The 27,226-nt window shown below is 37.8% G+C and overlaps 1 protein-coding gene across 1 annotated transcript; it reads right to left on the bottom strand.

The window, feature by feature from the left end:
• Positions 1–522: 522 nt before the first annotated feature.
• On the bottom strand, positions 523–26,005 carry LOC119783381 (flotillin-2-like). Its single transcript, XM_038284878.1, has 11 exons — positions 25,822–26,005; positions 22,882–22,963; positions 14,534–14,624; positions 12,582–12,705; positions 11,378–11,496; positions 8,651–8,764; positions 8,449–8,568; positions 6,311–6,525; positions 6,055–6,238; positions 5,831–5,980; positions 523–1,746 (listed from the first exon to the last, which is right to left on the bottom strand). Exons 1-11 carry the CDS (start codon positions 25,868–25,870, stop codon positions 1,708–1,710), a joined length of 1,287 nt encoding a protein of 428 aa, XP_038140806.1. The 5' UTR covers positions 25,871–26,005; the 3' UTR covers positions 523–1,707.
• Positions 26,006–27,226: the final 1,221 nt, after the last annotated feature.

Genomic DNA, 27,226 nt, shown 5'->3' with positions numbered 1-27,226 from the left:
AACTTGCCTATGCAGAGCAGTTGGAGCAAAGACTGAAAGGTGTCCAGGTTCCGGAGCTCCATGACCAGCCCATATCATCAGCCCTCCATCACCGTGCTTGAAAGCTGGACTGGGTTGTCTGTGCTGATATTCTGAGTTCAGATTTTTCCACACATCATCCATTGTATAATAAGGAAATATTTTTGGTCTTATCTGTCAGGATGATTGTTCAAGGCAACCTTTGCTTCCTTCTGGTGTACATCAGCAAACTTTTTCCCCCTCTTTGAACATCTCCAAACACGGTAAACTAATGTGACATGTAACATGCTTGAAATGCTGCGCCGACACCCTGAAAAAAGCTGCAAAAATCAAATGTCTACATTTTGAAAGGCAAGCTGTTCCTGCTGGTGGTTCCACAAGCGGCTGAATCATAGGGTGTCCTTTCTTTTCCCCACGATTTTCAAATATGAAATAAGCAGTGAGCCCTGACAGATTTACACCATCAAGGTTGTTTCAATATGAGTCATGAAAAGCAAGATAATGTAAATTCAAACATTTTAATGACATGCAAAAAATAAATGAAACATTTTGGTTTTCATTGCTTCTTCTTAAACACAGTGGCATGTAACTTATATAAATAATGCTTAAATAACAATAACAGTCTTCATTTTCTACACCAACCTCGAATGGTTTTTATTGATCTGCCTGAGAGAAGACGTCTGGATCTAACCTCCGTCCTTATCGACCATCTTTTCATTGGCTATAAAAGTACGGGTTCAGTACAGCAGGACTCAATTGGACCTCGAAACTTCAAAGGAAACTTACAGAAAAAGTTAAAGAAATCAGCAAATGCATTTCTCTATAAACAGCTAAAAATGGCTTTGGATCTGTGGGAAACTGCGGCATGAAATGCAAACCTTCCCAATTTGGCAGAGCCATTTCGGCGTTTATGTTGACATTTCCTTGACAGAATTCCCCTAAATTATTTCCATCTTTCCGTCCCTTAGATTTAAGTTATGCACTCTTCAGTGCAGCCACACTTTCAAGTTAAGATCGTCTCCAAACACTGAAGAACCTCGTCACTAGCAGACAGTGTTTAGAGTTTTTCTACCTGTTTTATTTTCTGCAAAAACCTTTGTTATCAATAAAGTTAGAAGGAAGTCAGAAGGAAAAAAAACAGTTCAGAGCTCAACTCGAATGGCCTTTTCAAGAATTCAAGCACCTTTTTATGTTAAAAAGAATCAACTAATGACACTTAAAGCACCAAGTTCATAAAACTGACCAAATTTGAAACTAAATGAACTCTTACACAAATCCCCAAAAATGTCTAAAATGAGAGGTATATAAAGAAAAATCCCTGCAACATGCAGATCGTACCACAGTAACAACAGCAGCTCCTTCATATGAAAAATATGAGGAAATAAATAGCTAAATAAATTAGTCACAATAAAAATTGTAACCTGGATCAGATTCAGCAGGTATTGTACCATCGGGTCAGCCTAAGGATGAAACATACAGCCCCCGTGGTTTGATTTTCACCCTGATAAATTAGTAGCTAGAGCGAGCAACAGTGCATGCAGATCTTTCTGGCCCTGTGTAAAATAAGGCACCAGAGGTAACCAGAATCCTCTTGGTTTTACAGAGAATAGGTAGAAAAAGCGACACGTATCAAAGGCAGTCTATGAGAGTGCATACGGTGGAGACTGGACGGCGTGGCGTCCTGGACGTTCAGGCCTCGGTGCCGGTCATCTTCTGCAGCAAAGGGATCTGAGGAAGGAATGGAAGCAATTAGTTTAGCGACCTGAGCTTCTCAGAAGCTAAGATTTCTGAAAAGGTCTATCCTTTAGTTGACACTTTCTTCCTCTACTTCAGGGGTCACTAATAAAAAATCAGTGGTGTCCAAAAAAAGAAAAACAACAACCAGTAAAGGTCCAGAGACATTTAAAAAAAAAAAAAAACGTTACTTTAAAACATTATTTAAAGTAGTAGCGAAGCGGCTGTTCCAACCATTGTATTTCTGAATTCTCCCGAGTGGGAGAATTTAGTGCTAGTAGGTTCCCAATGGAATTTCCCATTGGGAAATTCCATTGGGAACCTACTAACACTAAATTGGTGACTTAGAAACGACACTGTCAAGGAACGCTATGGACAGAGGAAACATGCAAGAGGAGGAGAGTTTTGTGTCAGAGGTTGTGGATGAGTCTCCTCCATCATACATTTTTTATTTAGAGGAGGAAAGCGGGGATGAAGATGTTGTGGAAGAGGACCCCAGGGCGGCAGAAGCTTGGTTTGGTGTAGAAGGCTTCCAGCCGTACATGTTTGAGCCCTTGCCTCGCAACGCTGCCAGTTCTGTTAGCTCTACGCCTGCTGAAGACACAGACGTCCATCCTCTTAGTTCTTATTTCAACCGTTGCATATATTAGCTTCAACATATGAATCAAGATGCTATGACCGAAAAATTTTGATTGTTAGATTAGATTTAGATTAGATTAGATGAGCTTTATTGATCTCAGAGCGGAGAAATTCACTCGTCACATATTGGCATAGAAGTTACAGAAGGTGCAAACAGGGAGGAAAAGGTGCATTAAGAATAAGCAATATATATACAGTATATCCAGGTATATACAGTATATCAAGATAAATAGGATTAAGGTGCAAGTGTACCTGTATCGCACACAATGAAAACAAAATAAAAAAATAAGAAAATAAGAAATAAAAAATATGTACAATCCGGATGGCTAATATACAGGGGGAGAAATATTGCACATTCAGCGTATTGCAAAGGATATTGTTCACAGTCAATAAATAAAAATGAAGCTGCACAGTGGTTTTTACAGGAGTTATTGTTGTTATAGTGCATTATTATAGAGTCTGGTGGCAGCAGGAATGAATGACCTGCGGTAGCGCTCCTTCTTACAGACAGGGTGTCTAAGTCTTTGACTAAAGGAGCTGCTCAGCTCCTCTACAGTCTGGTGCTGAGCAGCTCCTTTAGTCAAAGACTTAGACACCCTGTCTGGGCAGATGATCGTTGATATATGATTGGCCGAATTTAGGTGGACAGGCTGATGTATAACTAACTGGCCTTTACTAGATACTGATAAAAACACTGATTTTAAGACAGGATTTCTTTTTTTTTAGGAATTTTCTACATTTTGGGGCAATAATATCTGATTAAGAGTACATTTATATACATGTTTAAGCCAGAATGATGACTTTATTTGACATTTAATCAACATTATTTCCCTAACACTTTAACACTGAAATAAAATGCAGGTGTTTATACATTCATGTTATACTTTGATTATTCAATTAAAAAAAATAACAAAAAAATAGAAGGTTTTTCCATTTTAAAATCTAAAGTGCTTTTTGAAACAATCTATCATTGTGCGGTATATAGACGATTTCCTGGCTTTCATATCTTTTATAAAACACCTGAATTTACGGGATTGTTGTGGCGGAAGGTTCGCAAACTATTTGATTGTGGCCGATTTGTGGGAAGCATCTTGCTAACCAGTTAGCAAATTAGTGCTAGTAGGTTCCCAATGGGAAATTCCATTGGGAGCAATTAGCACTAAATTGGTGACTTAGAAACGACACTGTCAAGGAACGCTATGGACAGAGGAAACATGCAAAGAATTTACCTTTTTTCCCCTCCCCTTTCTTTCCTTTTTTTTTATGGCTTAATAAAAGAAGTGGGCTTTACGTTGATTTTTAAACCTGGGGTTGAATGGCGACAAAGCCATTCTCAAGCACATATAAAGGTGCTCATTCATGACCCTGGATCCATATTTATTTTTTAATATATTCATGGTGGAGAATGCTTCTGTCACCAGATCACCGCGCTTTTTCCAGCAGTCAAAACTTTCTCTGCTCTCTTTTTCTCATCATCTTCTCCTTCTTTCCCATCCCCCCGCTTGCCAAAGGTTTGCCTGCTGTGTCTAAAAGTAGCAGCAGCAGCAACCCAGATGACAACAGCTCATTGGCTAATTTGTATCACATGCAGCCTGGTGCCGTACGCTATGAATGGCTTTACCATATTAACCGGAGAAGCAGAACAAGTGAAGTTAGACACTGCTGTCAGGCAACATGCGGTAATTTATAAATGTTTTAATTCAGGTTGGGTCCGGATTAGCAAGCAGGTGGGTCTGGATCCGCACCCCGGTCCACTAATCTGTGACCTCTGCCCTACTTGTTCCCTCAAGGAAAAAACTAGAGGTGTCCCAACAAACTAATGTTGCATAAAAGTAATGAACTAAACCATTATTAATTGTTTTGTGGTTGGAAAGACATGACGAGTGAAACGCTTGAATAGATTTAAGCCAGTGAACCAATATAGACAACAGAAAGCAACATTTATAATTAACTAATGGGTTACAGATACTTAAAAAATGTAAAATAATAAGATTAGACTATTATTAATAAATTAGAAACTTTCAAAGCCTCTTGCCTATTGACAGCTGGACATAGGCACTAGCAACCCTCGCGACCCCAGCAGGGATTGCTTGACAGAAAATGGATGGATGGAAACTATCGAACTCAGCTGCAATGTCATTTTCAGATTTTAACCTAAATTCAGCCGACATTGCTCCAACTCAAGTGATGTAGAACCTGCTACTGTTAGCAGAGGCTGCTGTTGTGATCACCTGCTGTCACATAAGCTTGGGCAGTTAGAAAGGCGGGACTGGACTAAATGCAGAAGCAGTTTCTCTATAAAAGTATTAAAAGTGGAGTTTTAAAAGACGCTGCACCTCAAAAATATAAATAATATTATAAAACAGTGAAAAGCATATGTTATAGCCTACGTTCTATTTGCATGCTTGCTGTGAGGCTGGCTAATGTATGAAGCTAACCAGTGGCTACAAGGCGCTGCGCTGCTCTCAGTAGTGAAGGAAAACAATAGAGATAACAATCCAATGTTGCTAACTTTGTGATTTTGTCCATATAATCTGGATCTTCATAAACCACTTCAAACAAAGTTGCCAGTGATTCGGCCCTGGATTATAAAGCAGGATGTTGTGGAGTTTAGGAGGAAGCTGACACTATTGCAAGAGAATATTCAAATGTATTTAACGTCCTCAGATGGAGAGATAGAGCTCTGACTGGGGCCAGCTCAGGACATACATTTATACAATGACTCCCTATACACACACACACACACTCTCCCTTGGAACTATCCCACCCCTACATAAAAAACTTTCTTACACATGACATTTGAAAGAAAAACAACTGTTATTCATCAAGGCCATTCCCTTTTAGGTTAACATATCTTTCACTGGCCAGATGGATTTCCTCAGAACAACAGTCCTCCCCTTCATGCCATGAGGGAGGCTGTGTGAAGAACAGACATATCTCAACATTTTTTTCTCCACAATGTGAATATAGTTTTTAATCCAGTCCACCTGAAATTGTTGCTCTAAAATGATTACCTAATCACTACCTAGCATGAATCACTAATTCACCTCTTAATGCTTGTTCCTCTGATTACTGTCTTTTTGGTCAAATTAAATGTAGGCGATGTGGATTCAGGCACTGTATAAGTTCATAGATGTTTTTCATAAAAAAAAGGTTTAACAGTTGTTGCATATTAACCATGTTTTAACAACAGCAATGTAGTTAACAGATATAGTTTTTAATTCAGCTATGCATGATTCTGTCCCCACCATGCCTTACATGGGGGGTGGAGCGTTTACGGTTTAGCTCAGAGTTAGCGATCCTCTGCAGAGGGTCGTTTGCAGGCAGGTCAGGAAGTTCACTGTGTGTTCCCTTCAATCAACCAGTTTGAGAAGAGAGTGATTCCTAATTACAGGGCAGACATGTTCCGCCTCTCTTCCGTATGACATGCATAACAAACCTTTGACAGATCCACCCCGGTGAGGGCGTTGACGGACACAGGAAGTTCGGCCAGCAGGCGGTTGACTTCTCCAGTCACACGGCTGCCCTCCCCGCTGAGGATAACTATCTCGTTTGTTTTGGCTAGCGGTTCCGCCACCTTTGAAGTAATCTGCAAACACAGTTGAACATGTTGCTTTATCACATTAAATGAAAGCTGCCGTTCTGCTGGTACGGATGAGTTACCCTGGGCAGAGCTTCCAGAACCAGAGCCTTCTTCGCTGCCTCTCCATACTGCTGGAAGGCTTCAGCCTTCAGTCTCATCTTCTCGGCCTCGGCTTTCCCCACTGCTTCTATGCGGGAAGCCTCAGCCTCTCCGATCATCTTGATCTTCTCCGCCTCGGCCTGAGCGATCAGCACCGTCTTTATCCTGATGGAAATATGCACATCATTAAAACCCACGAAGACAGTTGAAAGATCTACCGAAGGTGTTTTCACTGACTTCTGCCCCTCAGCCAGCTGCTGCATCTTGTAGGCCTCGGCCTCAGCGGGTCTCTTCACGGTGGCAACAAGTTCTTTGTCCTTTCGGTCGATTTCCTTCTCCTCAATGGTGATCTGCTTCTTCCTCTGCACAACCTGAATCTGTATTTCCTCTGCCCGGATCTTCTGCTGCTCCTTGGCTGCCTGGAGCTCATAGGCCAGCTGGGCCTCGGCTTTCTGGAAACAGGACATGGAGAAAAATCTACTTTTAACAGGCCTACAGTGGCTGACAGGTGTAAACACAAGTTGCAAAAACATGAATGATACAAACCGGAAAACACAATAACACACAAAAAACACAACAAATGCAACAACAAAAAAAAATAAAAAAATAAGCAAGAGAAAAAAGTTCAAAAATGTGCAGCAAATTAAAAAAATGACAAAGTCTGAAGGAGACTTCATGTGTTCACAGCACTTTTTCCCACATATCCTCTTAACGTCCCCCTCATTTTGAAGTAATCCTCACCTATTTTGGACACCCAAATGGAAAAGAAAATAACTTAGGAACTGCAAGTCTAAATTACATGTGTGGTACATTATTGGAAAGCTCACACCTTCTAGTTTCAGAATATATAAATGAAAACTGGGTGAGGCCCAAGCTCTCTAAATGTGCTAGATTATGCCAAATGCTTTTCCTCAACTCTTTGACCCACAGAATAACACTGAAACATTTTGATGGCCACAAAAATTTTATGAGGCAACTATGAGGCAAGAATCAGTGAATATGACAAAATGTATCATTTATAAACCTACAATAACATTAAAATCTATTAAAAAAAATAGTGAAACTGCTGCTTTTCATGATAAAATAAGCCCCAGTGCCTTTTCTGACATGCATTTTTATTTTTATTTTCAGCCGTAAGCATTGTAATAAAACAAAATCAGTGTCTGAACTTCAAAAATATCGGAGTTATTATTATTAAGCTATAATTCATCTTCAAACTGCCGCAAGCCGGTAACACGGCTCTGCTTTATATAACCCAGCCATGTCTAGCCTAGTTTGAAACCTTATTTCATTGGCTTCAAAGCCAAACAGCCCACATGGTCTTAACCAACAACAGCAGGACTCTATGAGGCGTAATATCGCTCTACTCGGTTCGTCATTGGCTGACAGGCAAGGAGCGCTTGTGAGACTACAGCGACTATCTCTGACTCAAATCGAGTCACACAAAGATGCTGAAACTTTTTTCTTTGTGTAAGAAGATGATGTAAAGAACCATACCAAACATCGCCAGCAAACATCTGAGGAAATAAGTATCAGAAGGTAAATATTAGCAAGTTGCTAAGAATTAGCTATGACCAGCTAACTTTTTTGATGTCAAAAACCGGAGGTTATATGGCAATTTTCTCATCATGGAATATTTCTATTAGGAATATGCTGGATTACTTTGAATCTGTAGACCCTTATGGACGAATGGAGTATAAACAATTGAAGATAGGAATTATAAAACAGCTTCTGGATACCTTCAAAGGTATGTAGTTGTGGCTGCTTTGTCAGGTTCACATTTTGTCATGCTGCTATTTCTGTTAATTGTGCTTCGGTGCTCGCTGTGTCCATTAAATGATCTTGGTGGTTGAATTGTGGAGAATCTAAGCTTTCCAACGATGTCAGTTAAATGGCTAACATGCTTAAAAATAAAGAAAGTGAATATCTGAGGAGTGAACAGTGAAAAATTTAGGTCATGATTCTAAAATGTTATTTTCTATTTTCTTAGTAAAAAAAAATTATTTTTTACAATAATGCATGCCCTCAGTTATAATTTAAAAAGCTAGAATATTGAGCAGCAAAATAATGGTTATTTATGATGAGGATGGGGGGAATTCATTGTTTAGCATTGTCATGATGTTTCTAATCAGGATTTGTAATTTTAATTATCCTAAACAACAAATAATTAAAAATTAGTAGCATTGTTAGTTTTACATTTATCTTTCTTCTGTTTTTCCACTGATTGATTGACACATTTGAAGAATGTGATTAAATTTGGTTACTGCAAAATGTTTATCGATATAAATCAACTTTTTTATGCAACTGATGTCCTGAAGAAGCCAAATTTAAATGTATTCTTTCATGTTTTTCCCTTTATTTAACTATATATATACCTTGGTGTTGATCTCTTGGTTGAACATAGCTTTCTGCAGCTCCAGCTCTCGTTTGGAGTCGGCCATCTTGGTGTCCGCCAAAAACTTCACATCCATCATCTCCCTCTTGCATTCGGCCTCCTGGAGGACAGAACAAGGCGGGGGTCAGATTTAATCAGTGGAATAAAAACAAACATCTCTGGAACAGAAGGTGTCCGGTTACCCGTATCCCAGCATCCCTCTCTGCTTCAGCCACGCCGATGTCTGCATCCCTCCGGACCGCAGCGCTCTGAGTCTTCCCCAAGGAGCTCAAGTAGTCCACTTTATCGTAGACATCCTGGGAAAACACAGCAGCAGGGGTAACGTCTCAGTCCCACTGAGCGAAGACACGTTCATCTTGCTGTTGCACAGCTGCTGAACTGTTTATCTATCAAATGTAAATCAAATCTGCAAAGAAATAAATATGCTGCACTTTCGATAATATGAAAAATAAACATTTGGTTTATGTTGTGAATAATGAGGATTATGAGTAAAGATGCCTAAGTTAGCTGCTAGCTAGCAGTTTGAGGGGTTTATTTTATTGTATTTGTTTCATTAAAAACTATTTTTATTGGGCTTAGAAAGATTTCTGGGATTCACTTCAGAGAGGCGTCCTTTCTGTTACCCCTGAGATTAAGCAATACCCTAATGATCATTGGTAGGATTGGGCAACGTGGCCTAAAAATAAACAATTTTTTCCTCCCAAGCCTTGATATTGCAAACAATAAAAAACAAAATCAGAAGTTTCATCAGCTCTTAATATACATCCTAGAAAACAAAAGTAAAAAAAACTTGGTTCGAGATTACAGTAAAACAGCTGAGGGGGCGTCGCTCTCTTGTCTCTGCCTGCTTTTTTAACATCCTTCATTCACCTGATATCAATGCATAGATTCCTCATCAATTGGCTCTCAGCCCTCTTTGTTTACACACCACAGTGATTCTTTTTTACTGTTTTAGCCTGTTGAGATCAGGAGTTAAAATGGCTTCTAGAATTAAAATGAATTAGCCATTAATTCTTGTTAAATCAATCCCACCATCTGTGTAATATTTAGCAACATAATGAAGGTGTTGGTTGTTTGCATTCTGCAGAAGTATTTGCTCCACACGTTTTCCCTTCTGCCCTTATAAAACTTTGCAATTTTAAAAGCTTTAAAGCTAAACAGATGTAGGTTTTCTGCTGCTTCTCCCAGGGGGCGCCGTCCCTCCTTCCCTTTCCGAAGTTTCTTCCTCCATCTTTGGCCCAATCCCCATTATTGAGTCGCTCTGTGGAGGGCGCATTGATTCTCAATATGTGTACTTGTGCGCTCTCGTGTGCTCGTGAAACATCATCAGCCTCAGTCCTAGTATTGCTCCAATTCACAAGAACAGCAGATCGAGAAGGAACAAAGTCCTCGGATGTTGTTCTAGCCCCCCCCTATTTACCCAGCATGCATCGCAGCAGACTTGTCCGTTATTGAGATTGACAGCTGTCCCAGCATGCACTGCGGCAGCAGCAGCTTTCAATGGAGCGCTCACAGAGCTCAGAGTATTAAGTTAAAAGTTCTCTTTGCTGTTGTTCAATAAAAGTACATTTTTAGATTGAGGCGAGAATATTATACTTTTAAGTGTCACTTTATGGTTCATTTACCAATTTAATGCATAATAAAAATAAATAAATAAATGTTCCGAAGTTGAGAGGACCGTGGCGACCAGCAGACTTCCGAGGGTAACGGCAGCCCGTCTGCAGCAGCCCTCTCTCTGCATAGCCGTGTGTGAAGGACCGCTGGCTCTGATGGAGATATTTTTGTTTTATTTGGCAAAATGTTCATTTGATTTGTGTTTATCTGACTGTGTTAATTATTATTCCCCCAATAAATGAAAATGTATTATTACCTAGAGGCTATTAATAACAGGAGGGGAAATGCAGCTCTAGAAGAGCCGGGCATGTGGTGACGTCACGAGTACGCTTCAGTTCCCATTGACTCCTACTTACACTTTCCTGTGATCTTCTCAAGAACATACTTGGCGAGGACACAAGTCCATACTCACGTTCTTGTGAATTGAGAAACAGCTGGAAAGTATCCGTTGTTATGGCAACACAGTGACATCCTTTAAGGACGGCTATAAACAAATTCATAATTGAATATTCATAAATCATAATTATTTAGGGTAAAATAACTATTTTGACAAACAAAATAAATGGATTTTTAATGGCCGTAGTTTTATTGTCAGGGAGGGTATTTATGACTGGTTTTAAACTAGGGCTAAAACAACTAATTGGATTAATCGTGATTAATTGATTATTGAAATGATCGTCAACTAATTAGGTTAATGGATTAATCATTAACTGGAATACAGAGTGTAAAACAGGCCTGAAGCTGACGGAGCAACCCATTTAGAGCAGTACCTATACCAATGTTGTAAAAAATATGTAAACATTTGGGATTTAAGAAAAAAAAAAAACTTTCATCTGTCAATATTCTCTATTCAGAATTCCAATGGAAAACTTTTATTTTCATCTGGTTTAAATTGGTAAAATATCTTCCTTAAGGAATCTTTGGCTATTTGATTATTAATCAATTAATCGAAAAGATAATTGACATATTGATCGATTTGCAAAAATAATTGTTAGTTGCAGCCCTATTTTAAACATTTATCCTTACAATCCTGCAGCACCCAAATCAAACAAAAATCTCTGCCTGGGTTCTACTTTATCGACTGAAAACAAGTAGGGAACTGAGCCGTTTGATTCAGGTGTTTTAGAGACAGTCCTCTGCAGGACAGAACCTTACCCCCTCCTTTCAGCTCTTAAGACTATTTCCTAAAAGCCTTTCTTGGATAAATCTTATATTGAAATAAATCAAGCAGATTTTTTGAATGAGATATCAGCTGTCGTCCAGCGTTGCTCCTCTGTGCTCCATCTTCCACCGACCTTTATAGTGAAGCTGAGGATCTCGATGCCCATCCTGCCCACATCAGGAGAGGCAACGTCCCGCACCAGTTTGGCAAACTGGTCTCTGTCCTGATAGATCTGCTCCACAGTCAAGGTGCCTGAGAAACAGAAAAAACAACCGTCAGTCAAACTCATATTTGATTTTCTTTGGATCAAACCGAGCCTCATTTTCTCCCTCTGTGTTGATCAGCAGCTCATATCAGTGATCTAAATCCCTAACATCTTTTAGCTAAAGAGAGAAGTTAAAAATGAACGAGGTATAAAAACAGAGTAGATTTTGGCCAGACTCAATGATGGGAGCTGAATGTTTCAAGTAACCTTTAATGATGAGAATTGTAGTTAAAAGTATGTTGGAATCAACACAGATTCAATACAATATTTTACTTTAAATTATTTTAGTAGAGCTTTCTACGGTATCTGGCTGCTACCTCCCTGCTGCAAACCTAACTGAGTGTAGATGACGCTCAGCTTAAAGTCGTAGGGAAGTGGCTGTTCCAACCATTTCTCCCGAATTCTCCCAAGTGGTGCCCGACTTTACACGGGTTATTAAAATGAATGTGATTGGTCGTTTATCAAGGGGGCGGGATTGTTGTGGTGGAAGGTTCGCAAACTAGTTTGATTGTGGCCGATTTGTGGGAAGCATCTTGCTAACCAGTTAGCAACTTAGAGCTAGCAGGTTCCCAATGGGAAATTCCATTGGGACCAAGTAGCACTAAATTGGTGACTTAGAAACGACACTGTCAAGGAACGCTATGGACAGAGGAAACATGCAAGAGGAGGAGAGTTTTGTGTCAGAGGTCGTGGATGAGTCTCTTCCATCATACATTTTTTTCTTATTGTGAATACTGGGACGTAACTCAATGGGAAAGTAAATTATTCTTATTTCTTATTTCAGTCGTTGCGTATATTAGCTGCTATATATGTATCAAGATGCTATGACAGAAAAAATGTTATTGATTTGATCATTGATGTATGATTTAGGTGTACAGGCTGATGTATAACTAACTGGCCTGCATAAAATAAAGAGAAAAAAAAACAACACAGATTTTAAGACAGGATTTGTTTTTTTTTTTTATAGAAATCTTCTATATTTTGGGACAATATCATCTGATAAAGAGCACATTTATATACTTTTTAAAGCAAGAATGATTTGACATTTAATCATAACGGCAGTTATCCAGACCTAAAATGGCGCGCAGGTGTCCCTCCAACGTCTGCAGCAGCAAAGCTTTGATTTCCGTGACGCTTTTACCGAGGAACTGTTCACATGCTAAAGCCAGCAGGTCTTGCTCTTTTATGACTTTCACCTGAGGGAGAGACGGAGACGAAGCCATTTAGAAACAGAGAAAACCCAACACTGCTGATCTCACAGCTCAGACTAACATCCTTTTCTTCATTTATGCAAACTGTTTGGAACAATCACGCCTTTTAGCAACTATTTTCAAATTAGAGGACATTCCTGAACGTTGCTGTAAACGAGAGCAAAAACAATGAAATATCAACATAATTCTCAGCTATTTACAACCCAGAATCTAGAAAAATGTAAACATTTTCCATTTAGGATTAAAAGTAATTGGTTTTTATTTGTATTATGTATATTTAATATTTCAACCTGTTTAGGCCATTTACAACATGTTTAAAGTTCACAAAAGGTTTGCGTTTCTATTTTCCCTAAAGGTTTTTTTTTTTTTTTTATAAACGATATAGTAAAAGTATATTAAATTAAATAAAAATACAATCCGAAGATTAAATCGATCACTAAAATAATTAATAGCGGCAGCACTTAAAGTTTTCTGAACGTCTCTGGACAACAAGCCTGCTACTTTAAAATAGTAGACATAGATTTTTAGTTTATATACCTAAATATAATTGTAAACAAGGCTTATTAACTTTCTAACTTTTCACTTTTTTTTCTTAAGTTGATAACTTAATTTTCAACTTAATTTAACCTAACAGTCATGTTTTTGGACTGTGGGAGGAAGCCGGAGTAACCGGAGAGAACCCACGCATGCTCAGGGAGAACATGCAAACTCCATGCAGAAAGACCCCAGGCTGGGAATCAAACCTGAACCTTCTTGCTGCAAGGCAGCAGTGCTACCCACTGCACCACAGAGCATTTCCCCTTTTTTTTCTAACTTGATAACTTTTTTTTTTTTTCCAACTTAAAAATTTCTTTGGTCCAACAAAACCTTAGAGGCATTAATGCTGATACTGCCACTTATATTTTTTTAGTTTATAAACCCAAATATAATTGTTAACTTGTTAACTTTTAAACTTTACTTTGTAACTTTTCAATTAGCTTTTTACATTTTTTCCTTGACTTTTTAACATTTTTTTCAACTTAATTTATAGTAAGTATCATTCAAGCGCTCATCTAGTTGGACAAATGTTAAAATAATATGTGCTACTGTGCAGCCATGTAGCAGTGTCTTTGCTGAATGGCTGGATGTAGATCTTGTGTGGGGGATTACTGTAATTACAGGGTTCCAAGAAAGTAATGGAGTGGATAAATGACCTATTTAGAGTTAATAAAAAAATAAAGATTTATTGATGTTAAATTCAAATACACAATAAAATAGACAGTTAAACTGAAAAAAAAAATCACACCTTAAAAGTTTTAGACTTGTGATTTATTGCAGTTGATTTTACCACAGTTTATTTTATGGTGTGAAAACTTTTTAAATCACGTTTCCTATAGACACTTTAGTAAAACACTATAACTCATCTTTCAAAGATTTTCTGTCCATCTGATGACAAATAAGATCTGATTTCTTCCAATATCTCTAATACTGACCCTGAGGTTTGGTCTTGACCCAGCTGAGAGTTGAAGCCCACTTATTTCTTTTTAAATCAGCTCGTGTTCAAAGTCTGAAGCAACATGGATGGACTTCTTTAAGGAAATTTAGTTCAATTTTTAAACTTGATTATGTTTGCAAAGGTTTATATGTTGGCCTACAATTTTGATCTAAGGTCTGTATGCTAGAAAAGGCTGGGAAGTGGCCTTTTTAAAAACACTGATTTCTCCAACAGAACAACGGGATATAAACTGAATAAATATAATGAAAGAAGACAGACAAAGAATGCAGATTAAACACATAATTCATGCAGGAAGTAAAAACCGGATAATGTGCTGACCTGGGCCACGCCTGTCACAGTGATGGCGACTCCCTCCGACGTCTCCACATCCTCGCATCGTGGCTGCAGAGTCATGATCTCCAGACTCAACCTAAACAAGGCAGGAGAACAAGATGGAGAAGCTTTACACATTCAGAAACCGTAATCTATCATCATCATCAAGCTCCATCAGAATCGTGTCCAAGGCTTTATTTGCTGAACTGATTCATCTGAAGGTTCTGATTCTTTTGACCCATGTTTGTTAAAATGAACGTCTAATTTCAATGTGAGAAAACTTTAGAAAGCCCAGAGTTTTCAAAACAGTAAACCATTAGTTGAAACAGCTGCACATCGGCACTGATAGCAACACAGCCATGGTGAGTAGAGCAATCCCAGAGATGATGTTGGTGCCAAATGTTAGAATTCATATAAATTTAAATCTATTAGTACTTTTGTCAGATTCAAGTTATTTCTGGGACCACGCGCACTGATAATAAATATCTTACCACCAGATTCCACACACTCTGGCAGCGCTCCGCACGTACGTCAGGCGGAGTATTTGTCTGTCATTGTTAATCAATGAGAGCTGTTCCACATCCACAGCTACTCTTCCACATGTCACCGTCCTTGTACATCTTCTCCGTCCGTCAACGTCCAAACACTGAGCCTAGGTATTTTTTACTCCGCTTCAGTCCGGCCAGGTCAGTATAGCAATCACACCAAACAAGAAAAAGAATGACGAGAAGATTCGGTTTGTCAAATTAAAATATAGTAAAGACAGATCAGTAACTGTCGGTAAAACTGTTTATTTAAAAGATTGGATGCAAACTATTGGTTCTTCAACATACCAGGAAGCAGATTTCTCATCTCCATCAAAATATTTATTTAATAGAGAGAGGCTTAAAAGTTGAATCAAATCCGGTCAAAAGAAACTTCTTATTACAGGAATGGATGAATAGATGCTGATTTTGGAGGTAGAGAACAAACATAGCTCATACAAACCATGCGTGTTCCTAGTTATTCCTGTTAAGGCATGCACTGTGAAATTTTTTCAATCGTTGCACGCAGCTCACACTCTACAACGAAACCGCAGGGTCTCGTCATAAAGTGTGAGTTCACAGCTCACGATGTATGTTCTTAAACTGTGTGGCCAGACGCTCTGATGCGATCTACCTGATCACACTGTACGTCTAAAAACCATGTCAGACTCGGCTCTGCAGTGAGATGGCGCTACTCGGACTCGTCTATCCGGAAGCCAAACCAGTAGAAGAGGAATATGAAACTCACCAGAGTGAAACGCGCTGCCTTGGCAATTTGTGCATTTTGTGCTGAAAGCCCTAAAAAGAAAAGGCGGCAGCTTATTTGGATAAATACATGGCTGAGCAAATGTGGCTACTGCGGTCTGTCAGTTTTACAGAAAGAACTCCATTTCAGTCGCAACCCCGCCATGCTTCTGTATTTCCATCTCAGAGAAGGAAGAAGAAGACATGTTTGATTTTCTCCCGACCTCACGATTCCTGATCGGGAGGTGGTCATAAGAGGCTGAAAGCCGCTCGTTAACCACTGTGCATTACACGACGCACAATCAGGCTAAAAGTGGGCCTGATCGAAAATTTTTCGCTCAACTGGAAAGTCGCACATATGCTGGATGCTGATGGGGATTTTTTTAAATAAGTCATATTAAATTAAGCGTTAATTTCAGCATATTTTGCTCCTATGAATTCAATAATAATATTGCGCATGATCTCCTGGAGCTCCAAGGAAGTTGGAGCGGAGCAGGATGGGAGGAACAATGAAGGCTGTAGGCTTTGCTTTGTGCAGGAGATCTGGAGCACAGCGGGGCGGAGAGAGGGAGGATGTGGGATTTTGGGGTTTATAAACACAAATTAATTACCTTTATGTTTTGTGGTCCATTAGCACAACATTAATGCCAAACCAATATATTTAGCTTACAAAGATTAGACACACTCATTTTTGTCCAAATTTAAAGCATTTTTCTTCAAAGATGAGTTTTGTTTTTTTCCCAAGTTGTTATGTTACCGACTGATGCAAAACTAATATCAAACCCACACAGATGATGTAGTTTAAACGTATAGTGAAGGATTTTTTGCAAATTTTTTAAAAGACCCGCCCTCTCCACTTTAAAAGAAAAAGGCTCATCCACAACACCTTAACCCGCTCCCGAGAGGGAACGCCTATTGCAGCCGTGCGAGAGCGTTCACGAGCCCATTTCTATTCGTGCTCTGTTTAAAAGTTGCTATTTGCGTCGCTCATACAAGTTTAGATCCAAAAGATTAGCAATTTTTCCACTATGTCAGACGGCCGGCCTTATGTAAACATTAGGGCTGCAACTAACGATTATTTTAAAAATCGATGAATCGGCCGATTATTTTTTCGATGAATCGATGAATCGCACAAAAAATATTTTTTATATTAACCTCTTTATTCCAAAATAAACATTTTAGACAGAACAAACAAGCACACAAGTACAGGTTGCTCATCAACTGTACTGGTGCAATATGAAAAATAAATGTTTGTGTTAAAACTACGCAAACTTACATGAGAAATGTAGCTGTACATCCACAAAATATAGAGTACTTTGTTTCATAAAGTGCAAAAAAAGACATTTTTGTTTTTAAAAGCCCCTAAGGGGAACAAACAATAGGCCCCCCCATTTCAACAAATGAGGTTTTTTTTTTTAGACTAGAAGAGTTCTGCCTTTTAAGACAGGAAAGTATAGCAGTTAAAGTTGCTACTTGAAAAAATACTGAACCATAGAGATAAAAACAGCCCTGTGATTCAAATTATAAATTGTATTTGGAATAAAAATAAGAGAACTAGGGGTGCTAAAAAACACATCCTCCAAAGACAGATTTTTACATGGGAATGCGGCATATAATTAATTGACATATTACTGATCTTGCTGGATTTTATTCTGCTTTACTTTCATAAATTGCAGGATCTTCTTTACTTTATCTTTGCCAGAAGATTTAAACTTTAAAAGCCTTGCCCTCATAATTTTGCAAGTTACTTTATTTATAAAGAAAATATAAACGCTGCTTAAGCTAATTCAAATGAAATAAAAAGTAAAATAAGTAGCCAACTTATCACTGTGTGTAACCTACCAACACGTTAAGGAAAGCATCACATGAGCTACCTGAGAAACTAACGTTACGTTTCCCCACTTTAAACGAAACAAACGTGGTGGTTCCGTGCCATGTTCATTTGTTTTGACAAAAGTTGCATGTTATGACTTTTTTCACTTTACAAAGCGCAGGCTATTTTAATTATTGTGATCAATTTGCGCCGTCAATCCCGGCGCATGTGCGCTTCATTTGCAGTCTGGATGCTGAGGGTAACATCCTGCGGCTCTGACTGGAGCGCTGAGAGGGACTCCTGCGGGAGCGGGAGAACGGGGTTGGGATGATGGAGGCGCCCCACGGCAGAGTAGGAACGATACATGCTTTCACGTAAGAGTCTCCAAAAGCCGCCAGTGACACCGTAAAAAGTCGCCAGATTTGTCACTAGTCACTTTTTTGAAAAATAGTCGCTGGAGGGGTCTGAAAAGTCGCTGAGTTGGCAACCCTGCACCTGCGGCGCAGGGCCTGGGCCTTTTTTTCTTCCTCAGTTTCAGTCAAGTGGATGTGATGACGGCGGCGGCGGATGACGCATTAATCGCGCGACACAACTAATCGATGATGAAATTCATTGCCAATGCTTTTAAAAGTTGATTTTTATCGATTTTATCGATTCGTTGTTGCAGCCCTAGTAAACATATCACCAGAATGATTGGCAATTAGGAGGGTCACTTATTAGATGATCCATCTGGAAAAAGAACATCCTCCCCTAAACATTTAAAGCAGCTACTATTTTCATCTCAACTTTTGTGTCTTTTTGTGTCATGATAACCAAACAGGAACTGGATGTGGCTGCAAGGTAGGGTCAAAAGCACTGTAGGAACGAGTCTTCATTCAATCAAAATGCACGATAAAAAAAATCTATTAGGCAAAATGATGATCCTTCCCTGAAGCGGGATATTTTTGGGTAGCCAGAACCAGGGTGATGTGGTCTCTTTTCCTTTTACCTGAACAGCAGCATTTTGCACCAGCTGCAGATGTGCAGCATCTATTTACCTCCAATTATGCAGTTTTTTTGGGGGGGTAGCTTTTCTATTGATGTTCATGTGCAAGAGGAGAAACATACCATGATAATACACTGCCTGGCCAAACAAAAGTCACCACCCAAAGTCACTCACTCAAATACTTTGTTGGACCGCCTGTAGCTTTGATTACGGCACGTATTCGCTGTGGCATTGTTTCGATAAGCTTCTGCAATGTCAAAAGTTTTATTTCCATCCAGTGTTGCATTAATTTTTCACCAAGATCTTGCATTGATGATGGTAGAGTCTGACCGCTGCGCAAAGCCCTCTCTAGCACATCCCAAAGATTCTCAATGGGGTTGAGGTCTGGACTCTGTGGTGGCCAATCCATGTGTGAAAATCATGTGTCATGCTCCCTGAACCAGTCTTTCACAATTTGAGCCCGATGAATCCTGGCATTGTCATCTTGGAATATGCCTGTGCCATCAGGGAAGAAAATGTCCATTGATGGAATAATCTGGCCATTCAGTATATTCAGGTAGTCAGTTGACCTCATTCTTTGAGCACATACTGTTGCTGGACCTAGACCTGACCAACTGCAGCAACCCCAGATCATAACACCGCCCCCACAGGCTTGTACAGTAGGCACTAGGCATGGTGGGTGCATCACTTCACCTGCCTCTATTCTTGCCCTGATTCGCCCATCACTCTGGAACAGGGTAAATCTGGAATAATCAGACCACCTTACCTTCTTCCATTGCTCCACAGTCCAATCTTTATGCTCCCTAGAAAATTTAAGCCTTTTTATTCGGTTAGCCTCACTGATTAGTGGTTTTCTTACGGCTACACAGCTGTTCAGTCCCAATGCCTTGAGTTCCCTTCGCATTGTGCGTGTGGAAATGCTCTTACTTTCAGTATTAAACATAGCCCTGAGTTCTACTGTTGTTTTTCTTCGATTTGATCTCACCACACGTTTAAGTGATCGCCGATCACGATCGTTCAGGATTTTTTTCCGGCCACATGATGGGTCCCCACTATCCTTCCAGTTTTTAATAATGCGTTGGACATTTCTTAACCCAATTTTAGTAGTTTCTGCAATCTCTTTAGATGTTTTCTCTGCTTGATGCATGCCAATGATTTGACCCTTCTCAAACAGTCTAACATCTTTTCCACGACCACGGGATGTGTCTTTCAACATGGTTGTTTAGGAAATGAGAAGCAAGTCATTGCACCAGTTGGGGTTAAATAACTTGTTGCCAGCTGAAAGATAATAGCCCATACAGTAGTTATCCAATAGGAGGCTCGTACCTATTTGCTTAGTTGAATCCAGGTGGCGACTTTTTTTTTTTTTTGGCCAAGCAGTTTATATCATGATAACGTCTTCCATCCAAAATGAGGAAGCAATTCTACTGCTTTACATAAACCGCTATCAAAAAACTGGATGAAGCTTCAATGACTGCTTTTACACAGACCTGCAGTTTACTACAGCGTTTATGGAAACAAAGGTACTGACAACGTCAGGCCCTGGGTGACATGTTTATAGCTGGAAGTTAGTGCAGTATTTATGATTCAAATGGCAATGCTGTACTGAAATGAACAGTTATTTAGAATACATAACAGTTATATTTTATCTACCATACAGCAACAAAGATGTTGGGATTTACAAGCTGTTAAAAAACAAACACCGACATTTTGTGCTTTTTTTTTTTTAACCAACATGACAAAAAAAAAATTCTGTTTTCACTGTTCAAACCACATTAAACAAGCGGATGTGGGCAAACAGATGAAACAAAGATTTAAAGTTTGGGCCTTTTTACATTTTAATCACGCTAAAAACAAGACCTTCAGCTTCAATAAAGATGAGGAACCTTGTTTTATGTCAGGAGACCATTTTAAATAAAGAAAAAGAAGACAGGAAATTGGCGTTAAAATTCAGTTCAACATTTTCCAAGTGGCCATACTTGAGCTAATTCATGTTTAGAAAAATAATATTGGAATAGAATATTTCCACTATATAAAAATGTGACTTTTTTTTGTTGAATCTTCAACAGCTAATAAATGAAGCATAGAAAGAGAGTTGTATGATGCATGATGAGAGCTTGTGTAAATGTTTTGCTGCGTAATTATTCTACATCATTATATTTTTATTTTATATTTTGATTTAGCTTTTCATAAATTTGTGTGCACCTTCATTTCATAATCTCTTGTCCTAAATGATTATTTTGGTGAAAGTAAGAAACTTATCATTTAACAGCAGGGGTCTGAAACGTTTTCCACGCCAAGGACCCCCAAACTGATGGCGAGATGGAGCGGAGACCCCCTAATTATATATATTATATGAAATGGTGTTATATCAAACCGGTCCTATAGTCACTAGGGGTGTAAATCACAGCCATCATGGCGATTCGATTCAGTATCGATTTCCTGACCCAACGATTCGATTATTTTCAATACTCAAGAATACACCACGATACGATTCGATTCAATTAATTTGCTAGACAATGTTTCAGATAAAATAAATAAATCAATGAAAGCTGTAATATCGTTATGCATTTTTTCTTGAGAAACAACAGCAAATAACAGAAGTAGAAAAGTTGCATCAAAAAATACTCTAAAAATACTGCACAAAATCAGTGCAACGAGTGCAATTCAGACGTCTCCAGACGTCCCCCCCTCCACAGACGCTCCGCAGCAGACAGGAGGCCGGCTTGTTTTGTTTTTATGACCAAAATTGCGGAAAACAACTCGTGAAGTTTGACCCGCTAGAAGATCGAGGTGCGTGAGAACGCTGGGACCCTTTTTCCAGCTGGATCTCCGCTCTTTTTGGCCCTCATGTCCCTCTGTCGTCGGACTAAACTCGCCCCCACTTCCTTATCGCCTCGGCCATATCTAGACCCACAGTGTGTAGCTCAGACCACGCTTCAATATTGAGCATAATTAAAATTGTCTGTGTCAAGCTTACTGCAATACACTGCTGTAAGAGTATAACCAGGAAGCACGGTAGGAGGGCAAAATAGATTTAGCGGCACCGCAGCACGGGAGGGAGAATTACGCCCAGGAGAAAATGGATAAAAAAATAGACCGGAGGGGAAAAAAAAACATGAATCAATACTTTTGCGGACGTGTCGATGCATCGGATCGTCGGCTGTTGGATCGACGCATCAATATAAAACGATTATTATTTAGACCCCTAATAGTCACATATGGAGTCATGAAGTATTTCTGATTCCTGGTTGATGGGACAGGTGTTGTGAATGAAAATGTTGCCCACCTTGAAAGAGCTCCTGTGTGTCGCTGACTGCTTTACTATAGTGTGTTGAATTCATGTTCATGTGCATCTACAATCATTTCAATTAGTGGGGAAAATTGCAGGGGGGAACATACAGTAAAAAAAGAACAAATTTCACGACCCCTATGCAGTACCTCTGCATCCAAGTAGCACGCAGTCCTTCATATACACACACACACATCAATTTCAAACTGATGGTATCAGCCAATACTGCACAGCCAAGTATCGGGTATCGGAGCCAGAAAAAAAAGCATCGGCGCAACACTAAATAAAAGTGTTCCTTTCTAATTTCAATTCAATTCAGTTTATTTCAGATTCATCAGATTGATTCAAAGTTTTCAAAGTTTTCTATTTAATGAAAACCAGTTGATTGCATCGACTCATTGACTCGCATGCAATTCCTTTTTTAACAAAGGTAACCTGTAATAGGATATATATGACTTGCCCAAAGCTACTAAGACGTCACACAACATCTCTGCGTTGTTCTCCAGTCTCTTGTTTACACAGCTGGGCCGCCCGCCCGGGCGATTAAGTGAACGCACATGTTTATACATGCATGTAAACAGTTAAAAAGCAAGTAACCTTAGTCTTTATTTAGATTTATGCACTTTAAGTAACATCTTAAATACTAATAAAACGTCTCTGGCTAACAATTTTAACATGACAACATATGGTAATAGTTTAAGGAGTAAAAATATTTTTCAAGCACTTGTTTCATACTTAAGATTATCTGTCAACAAAAGACAGGTGAGATTTGTTTAGTATGCAAACCAAGTGTCAATATTGATAACAGGCAGAGAGTGGTATTTCCAGTCTCTTCAGTGCGACTGTATGGAAATATGAAACTGTATATGATGGACTGACCGATTCTTCCTGTTTTCTGGCTGCAGATAATGGATTATCAGGCTAGTCACTCTGTTAACTGTGACCTCAATGAGAGCTCATCTCAGCTGTGGAGTTTTTAAAACAAACAACTCTTACTTTTGAGCACGAGTGATGCACCACCAAGCCCAGGCCCAGCCGCCAACGATGTAGACCTTCTCATTAGAACCGGAGCAGCCACCTGAACACAAATGACAGCGTCAAGATGACAAACTGTTATGAGGGAAAAAAAACAGAACAAACATTTAATAACCACAGGGATTTAGCATTGACTCACTAATTATCTACACTGCTTCTACTTCTGTTTCTAAAGAACAGAGGGAGCGATTTAAGCCATTTGATTCCACAGATGTGTTTAAGAATCTGAAGAGAAATTAGTCTGAATATACAGCCAAAAATTATGTTAATTGGAAACACAAAAGCAGGGGCAGTGCACAGGGACCAGAACAGTCATCACACATTTAACAGAAATCAACAACAACAATTAACAAAAATTTGCTTTTTAAACTAATTTCTATTGAACAACCTGTCAATAATGTCGGTATGGAAATTTTTTAAAGTTTGTCTGATAAAATCATATTTTATTTCAAATATCAGAGTCTGGTGGAACATGTTTTTAAATATTTATCTTACAAAAAAAAAAAAACGGACAAATTTCGATTTGTCTGTTAGTTATCTTTAGGGAAAAATTAAAATTCTGAATTTCCAAAATAAATAAATATAAATGATTCCCAGGTGCACACCTTGAAATAAACACAAACATTGAAGCTTCTATTTTAGACATAATGTGAAAATAAAATAACCCATGCATTATCTACTCAATTTATGCAACAGCAAAGGATAAAAATGACCCTGTCCTAAAACAATTTATATCTAGATATATTTGTATAAAAACAGGTGGCCGATTTCACGTTTATTTTCTGCAACAAACTTTAAAAAGCTGTGAGGGTTTTAGGCAGGAAAGCAGTAAAGTGTAACTATTTTCCATGGAGTCCTAAAATGAGTATTTAATGAGTTCTACAGATTTAACAAAACTCTATTTTCTTTCTTTCCTTAACAATAACCTTAACAGAAAAACATTCTCTAAAGTCCTATATTAGTCAAGAGGGATCTATAAAGCTGTGGTAAATAGAAATACACAAAGGAGAAAACAAAATCTTCAAGGGGAAAGACAAAACTAATTTATCAAAACACAGGCATGATAGAGTTTAATTCACTGAATGGAATTACTGAATAAATAAAAAATGTTTTATTACATTCTAACTGCTTAAACATTACTGTATGTTACAGTTATGTTCTATATTAACTATATAATATCTCATTAACATGTAGGTAGTAATTATTACGACGGAGTATTAAGGACAGGTTAGAGATTTTTTTTCTTCTATTTCGAGAATAAAGTCCTAAAATTACGAGAATAAAGTCTTAAAATTACGAGAAGTTGTAAAATTACGATAAGTCCTAAAATTACGAGAACAAAGTTGTAAAATTACGAGAATAAAACACTAAAATTACGAGAATAAAACACTAAAATTACGAGAAGTCGTAAAATTAAGAGAACAAAGTCCTAAAATTAGGAGAATAAAGTCATAAAATTACGAGAACAAAGTACTAAAATTAAGAGAATAAAGTTGTAAAATTACGAGAATAAAGTACTAAAATTAAGAGAATAAAGTACTAAAATTAGGAGGTCTTATAATTACGAGAACAAAGTTGTAAAATTACGAGAACAAAGTTGTAAAATTACCAGAACAAAAATTACCAGAACAAAGTACTAAAATTAAGAGAATAAATTACTAAAATTAGGAGAAGTCTTAAAATTACGAGAATAAAGTTACTAAATTACAAAAATAAAGTCCTAAAATTACGAGAAAAAAGTTGTAAAATTGCAAGAACAAAGTTGCAAAGTTACGAGAATAAACTCGTAAAATTATGAGAATAAAGATGTAAAATTACTAGAAACAAGTTGTGTTTAACAACTTTTGCAAGAAGCACTTTCTTCACTAAAATGAACAATATCGTGCATCATGTGAACTTATTCTTTGGCTCTGGTTTGACAGATAAGGAAATCTTTTAGCACCAGCATGAGATCTGGCTGTTTGTCAAACTTCATTTCCATCACATCTACCAAAAAAACATCTAAAACATCCACAGAAGTACCGTCTCCTGTCATGGTACACTTTTATTTAATCTACAGCCTCCTAGAAGGTCTGAATATAGTTTGAACGGAATTCGATTTCACTGGTTCCAGTATTAGTATCAGCAATCCAATAATAAATTATTAGTTTCCCATTGGTTATATATAAACAGTTGTGAAATTCTTTGTTTACGGTATATTTAAGATGCAAATATTTCAGTAGGGCCAATACTTTACTTCAGTTCTCTGAAAATCCCCAGAATATAGAAAACAATGGATAGTGTGTGAAAAATTTTCAACATAACTACAGACCACTGATTCTTATTCAGTAATATTTACTGTGCTATAAAAAAAATATATCAACATTTTACAACAAAACTTCCAACCTATAGCTGCACCTATCCTCATCTAACAATGACAAGGATGCATGTCCAAATTGTTTCAAAATCTCACTCCAAGGTTTGGTGAAAAGCTGGCAGCCCTGTTCTCCTAATATTGTATTCTTGTAATATTACGAATTGATTTTCGAAATAGAAGAAAAATCTCTAGCCTGTCCCTGCTACGTCCGTCGTACATGATGAAGTAGAACACAGGTGCAAATGGATCAGTAAGCTTATTAAGTCACGTGACCCGCATCAATATTAGCGTAGCTGCAAAGCTAGCCTTAGCATCCCTGATAAATAAGCTAACATACCTTAAAACAAGTCTAATCTTCTGGTTAATAAAACAGAAATGTCACCATGATTAACAGTTACGCAAAGGTCTCATTTTGCTAGCTTGAAGCCGTTGTTTAGGAAGCTAAATAATAGTCAATATTTATTTATTTCTTCCGTGTGACAGCATACTTCTTCATCCGTGTGATAGCATACTCCTTCAGCACCACAGAAAGGAAGGAAAGCTACCTGAGATCACCAACGCTTTGTTTGGCCCCACCGTCAGACAGCTTCCCATTATGAAAGAAGGTTGCGAGGAGAAAAATAGAATAAAATAAATCTCCTTAAATGAAATGATAAGTTTTAGAGAGACAGCAAGCTCAGTACGTGGCAGTGGCAGCGTTGTGTCCAGTGATGTTAGGAGATGAGCAGTGAAGTAGTTGTGCGTTGAGTAGTGGGGGGGCGTTTCCGCGAGGCAGGGAATGTAAGGCAGGCTGAGTTGACATTTAATAGAAGCGCGGTCCTCTCTATTGTTACAGAAATATAAAATAACATCTTTCCTATATAAAATACATATTCTTCGTATCTAAAAATGAATTCTGACTAGGATAAATTGTAATTTCAGATCTCTATAATAGAGTTACAACTAGCCATAATTACTATTTCAGATATCAAAAAATTCATGTAGGAATGTATATATATATATAGATAGATAGATAGATAGATAGATAGATAGATAGATAGATAGATAGATAGATAGATAGATAGATAGATAGATAGATAGATAGATAGATAGATAGATAGATAGATAGATAGATAGATAGATAGATAGATAGATAGATAGATAGATAGATAGATAGATAGATATAAATGAATGTATGTTTATGTTTATATATATATATATATATATATATATATATATATATATATATATATATATAGAGAGAGAGAGAGAGAGAGAGAGAGAGAGAGATTTTTTTTTGTTCTTTTTACTATTTTTCAAGGCTGTATTTTTAAAAAGATGAAATTGTCATGAGAGCTGTTCCAAACTAATTTTCTTTTTGTTTTACACTTGTGTAAGCAAAATGGCAAATAAATTCTGTCCAAGTCTAAAGTCTAAGTCCAAGAATGTAACATTACAGGTATCCAGAAATCCAATTCTTGACATCTAAAAATATATTTCTACTAGTAGAAATATAATTACAGATATCAACTATTGATATATGACTAGTTGAATCAATAATGCCTATCCAAAATACAGTTTTAAATACTTAAAAACATATTTTGACTAACATTCAAAAAAGAAATGGGGCACAGTTTTAACATAAAATAGGCAGGCTGACTACCGGTAGTCAGATTTCTATTATAGATTGCACTAAAGCATTTTACCTAGTCACAATTACAATACACCTAGTCAGAATTGTATTTTAGATATCCCTAATTGCAGTAAATTCTATGTACTCTCGAATCAAATTTGTAATAATCCGATTATTACTGATAATAATTTTTATTTAAGATATCAAGAATATCTTAAATATATTTTAAATGTCAGAAATGATATTTTAGATATCTGCAGTTTTCTTCATTCTTGATATGAAATGAAAATTATGACCGGTAGCAACTTTATAACGGATATCTGAAATTAATATTTAGA

The sequence above is a fragment of the Cyprinodon tularosa genome, unplaced genomic scaffold (genome assembly GCF_016077235.1).
Source record: "Cyprinodon tularosa strain WSP-4 unplaced genomic scaffold, ASM1607723v1 ctg203, whole genome shotgun sequence".
Taxonomy (NCBI): Eukaryota; Metazoa; Chordata; class Actinopteri; order Cyprinodontiformes; family Cyprinodontidae; genus Cyprinodon; species Cyprinodon tularosa.
This window is presented reverse-complemented; position numbering and strand designations above follow the sequence as displayed.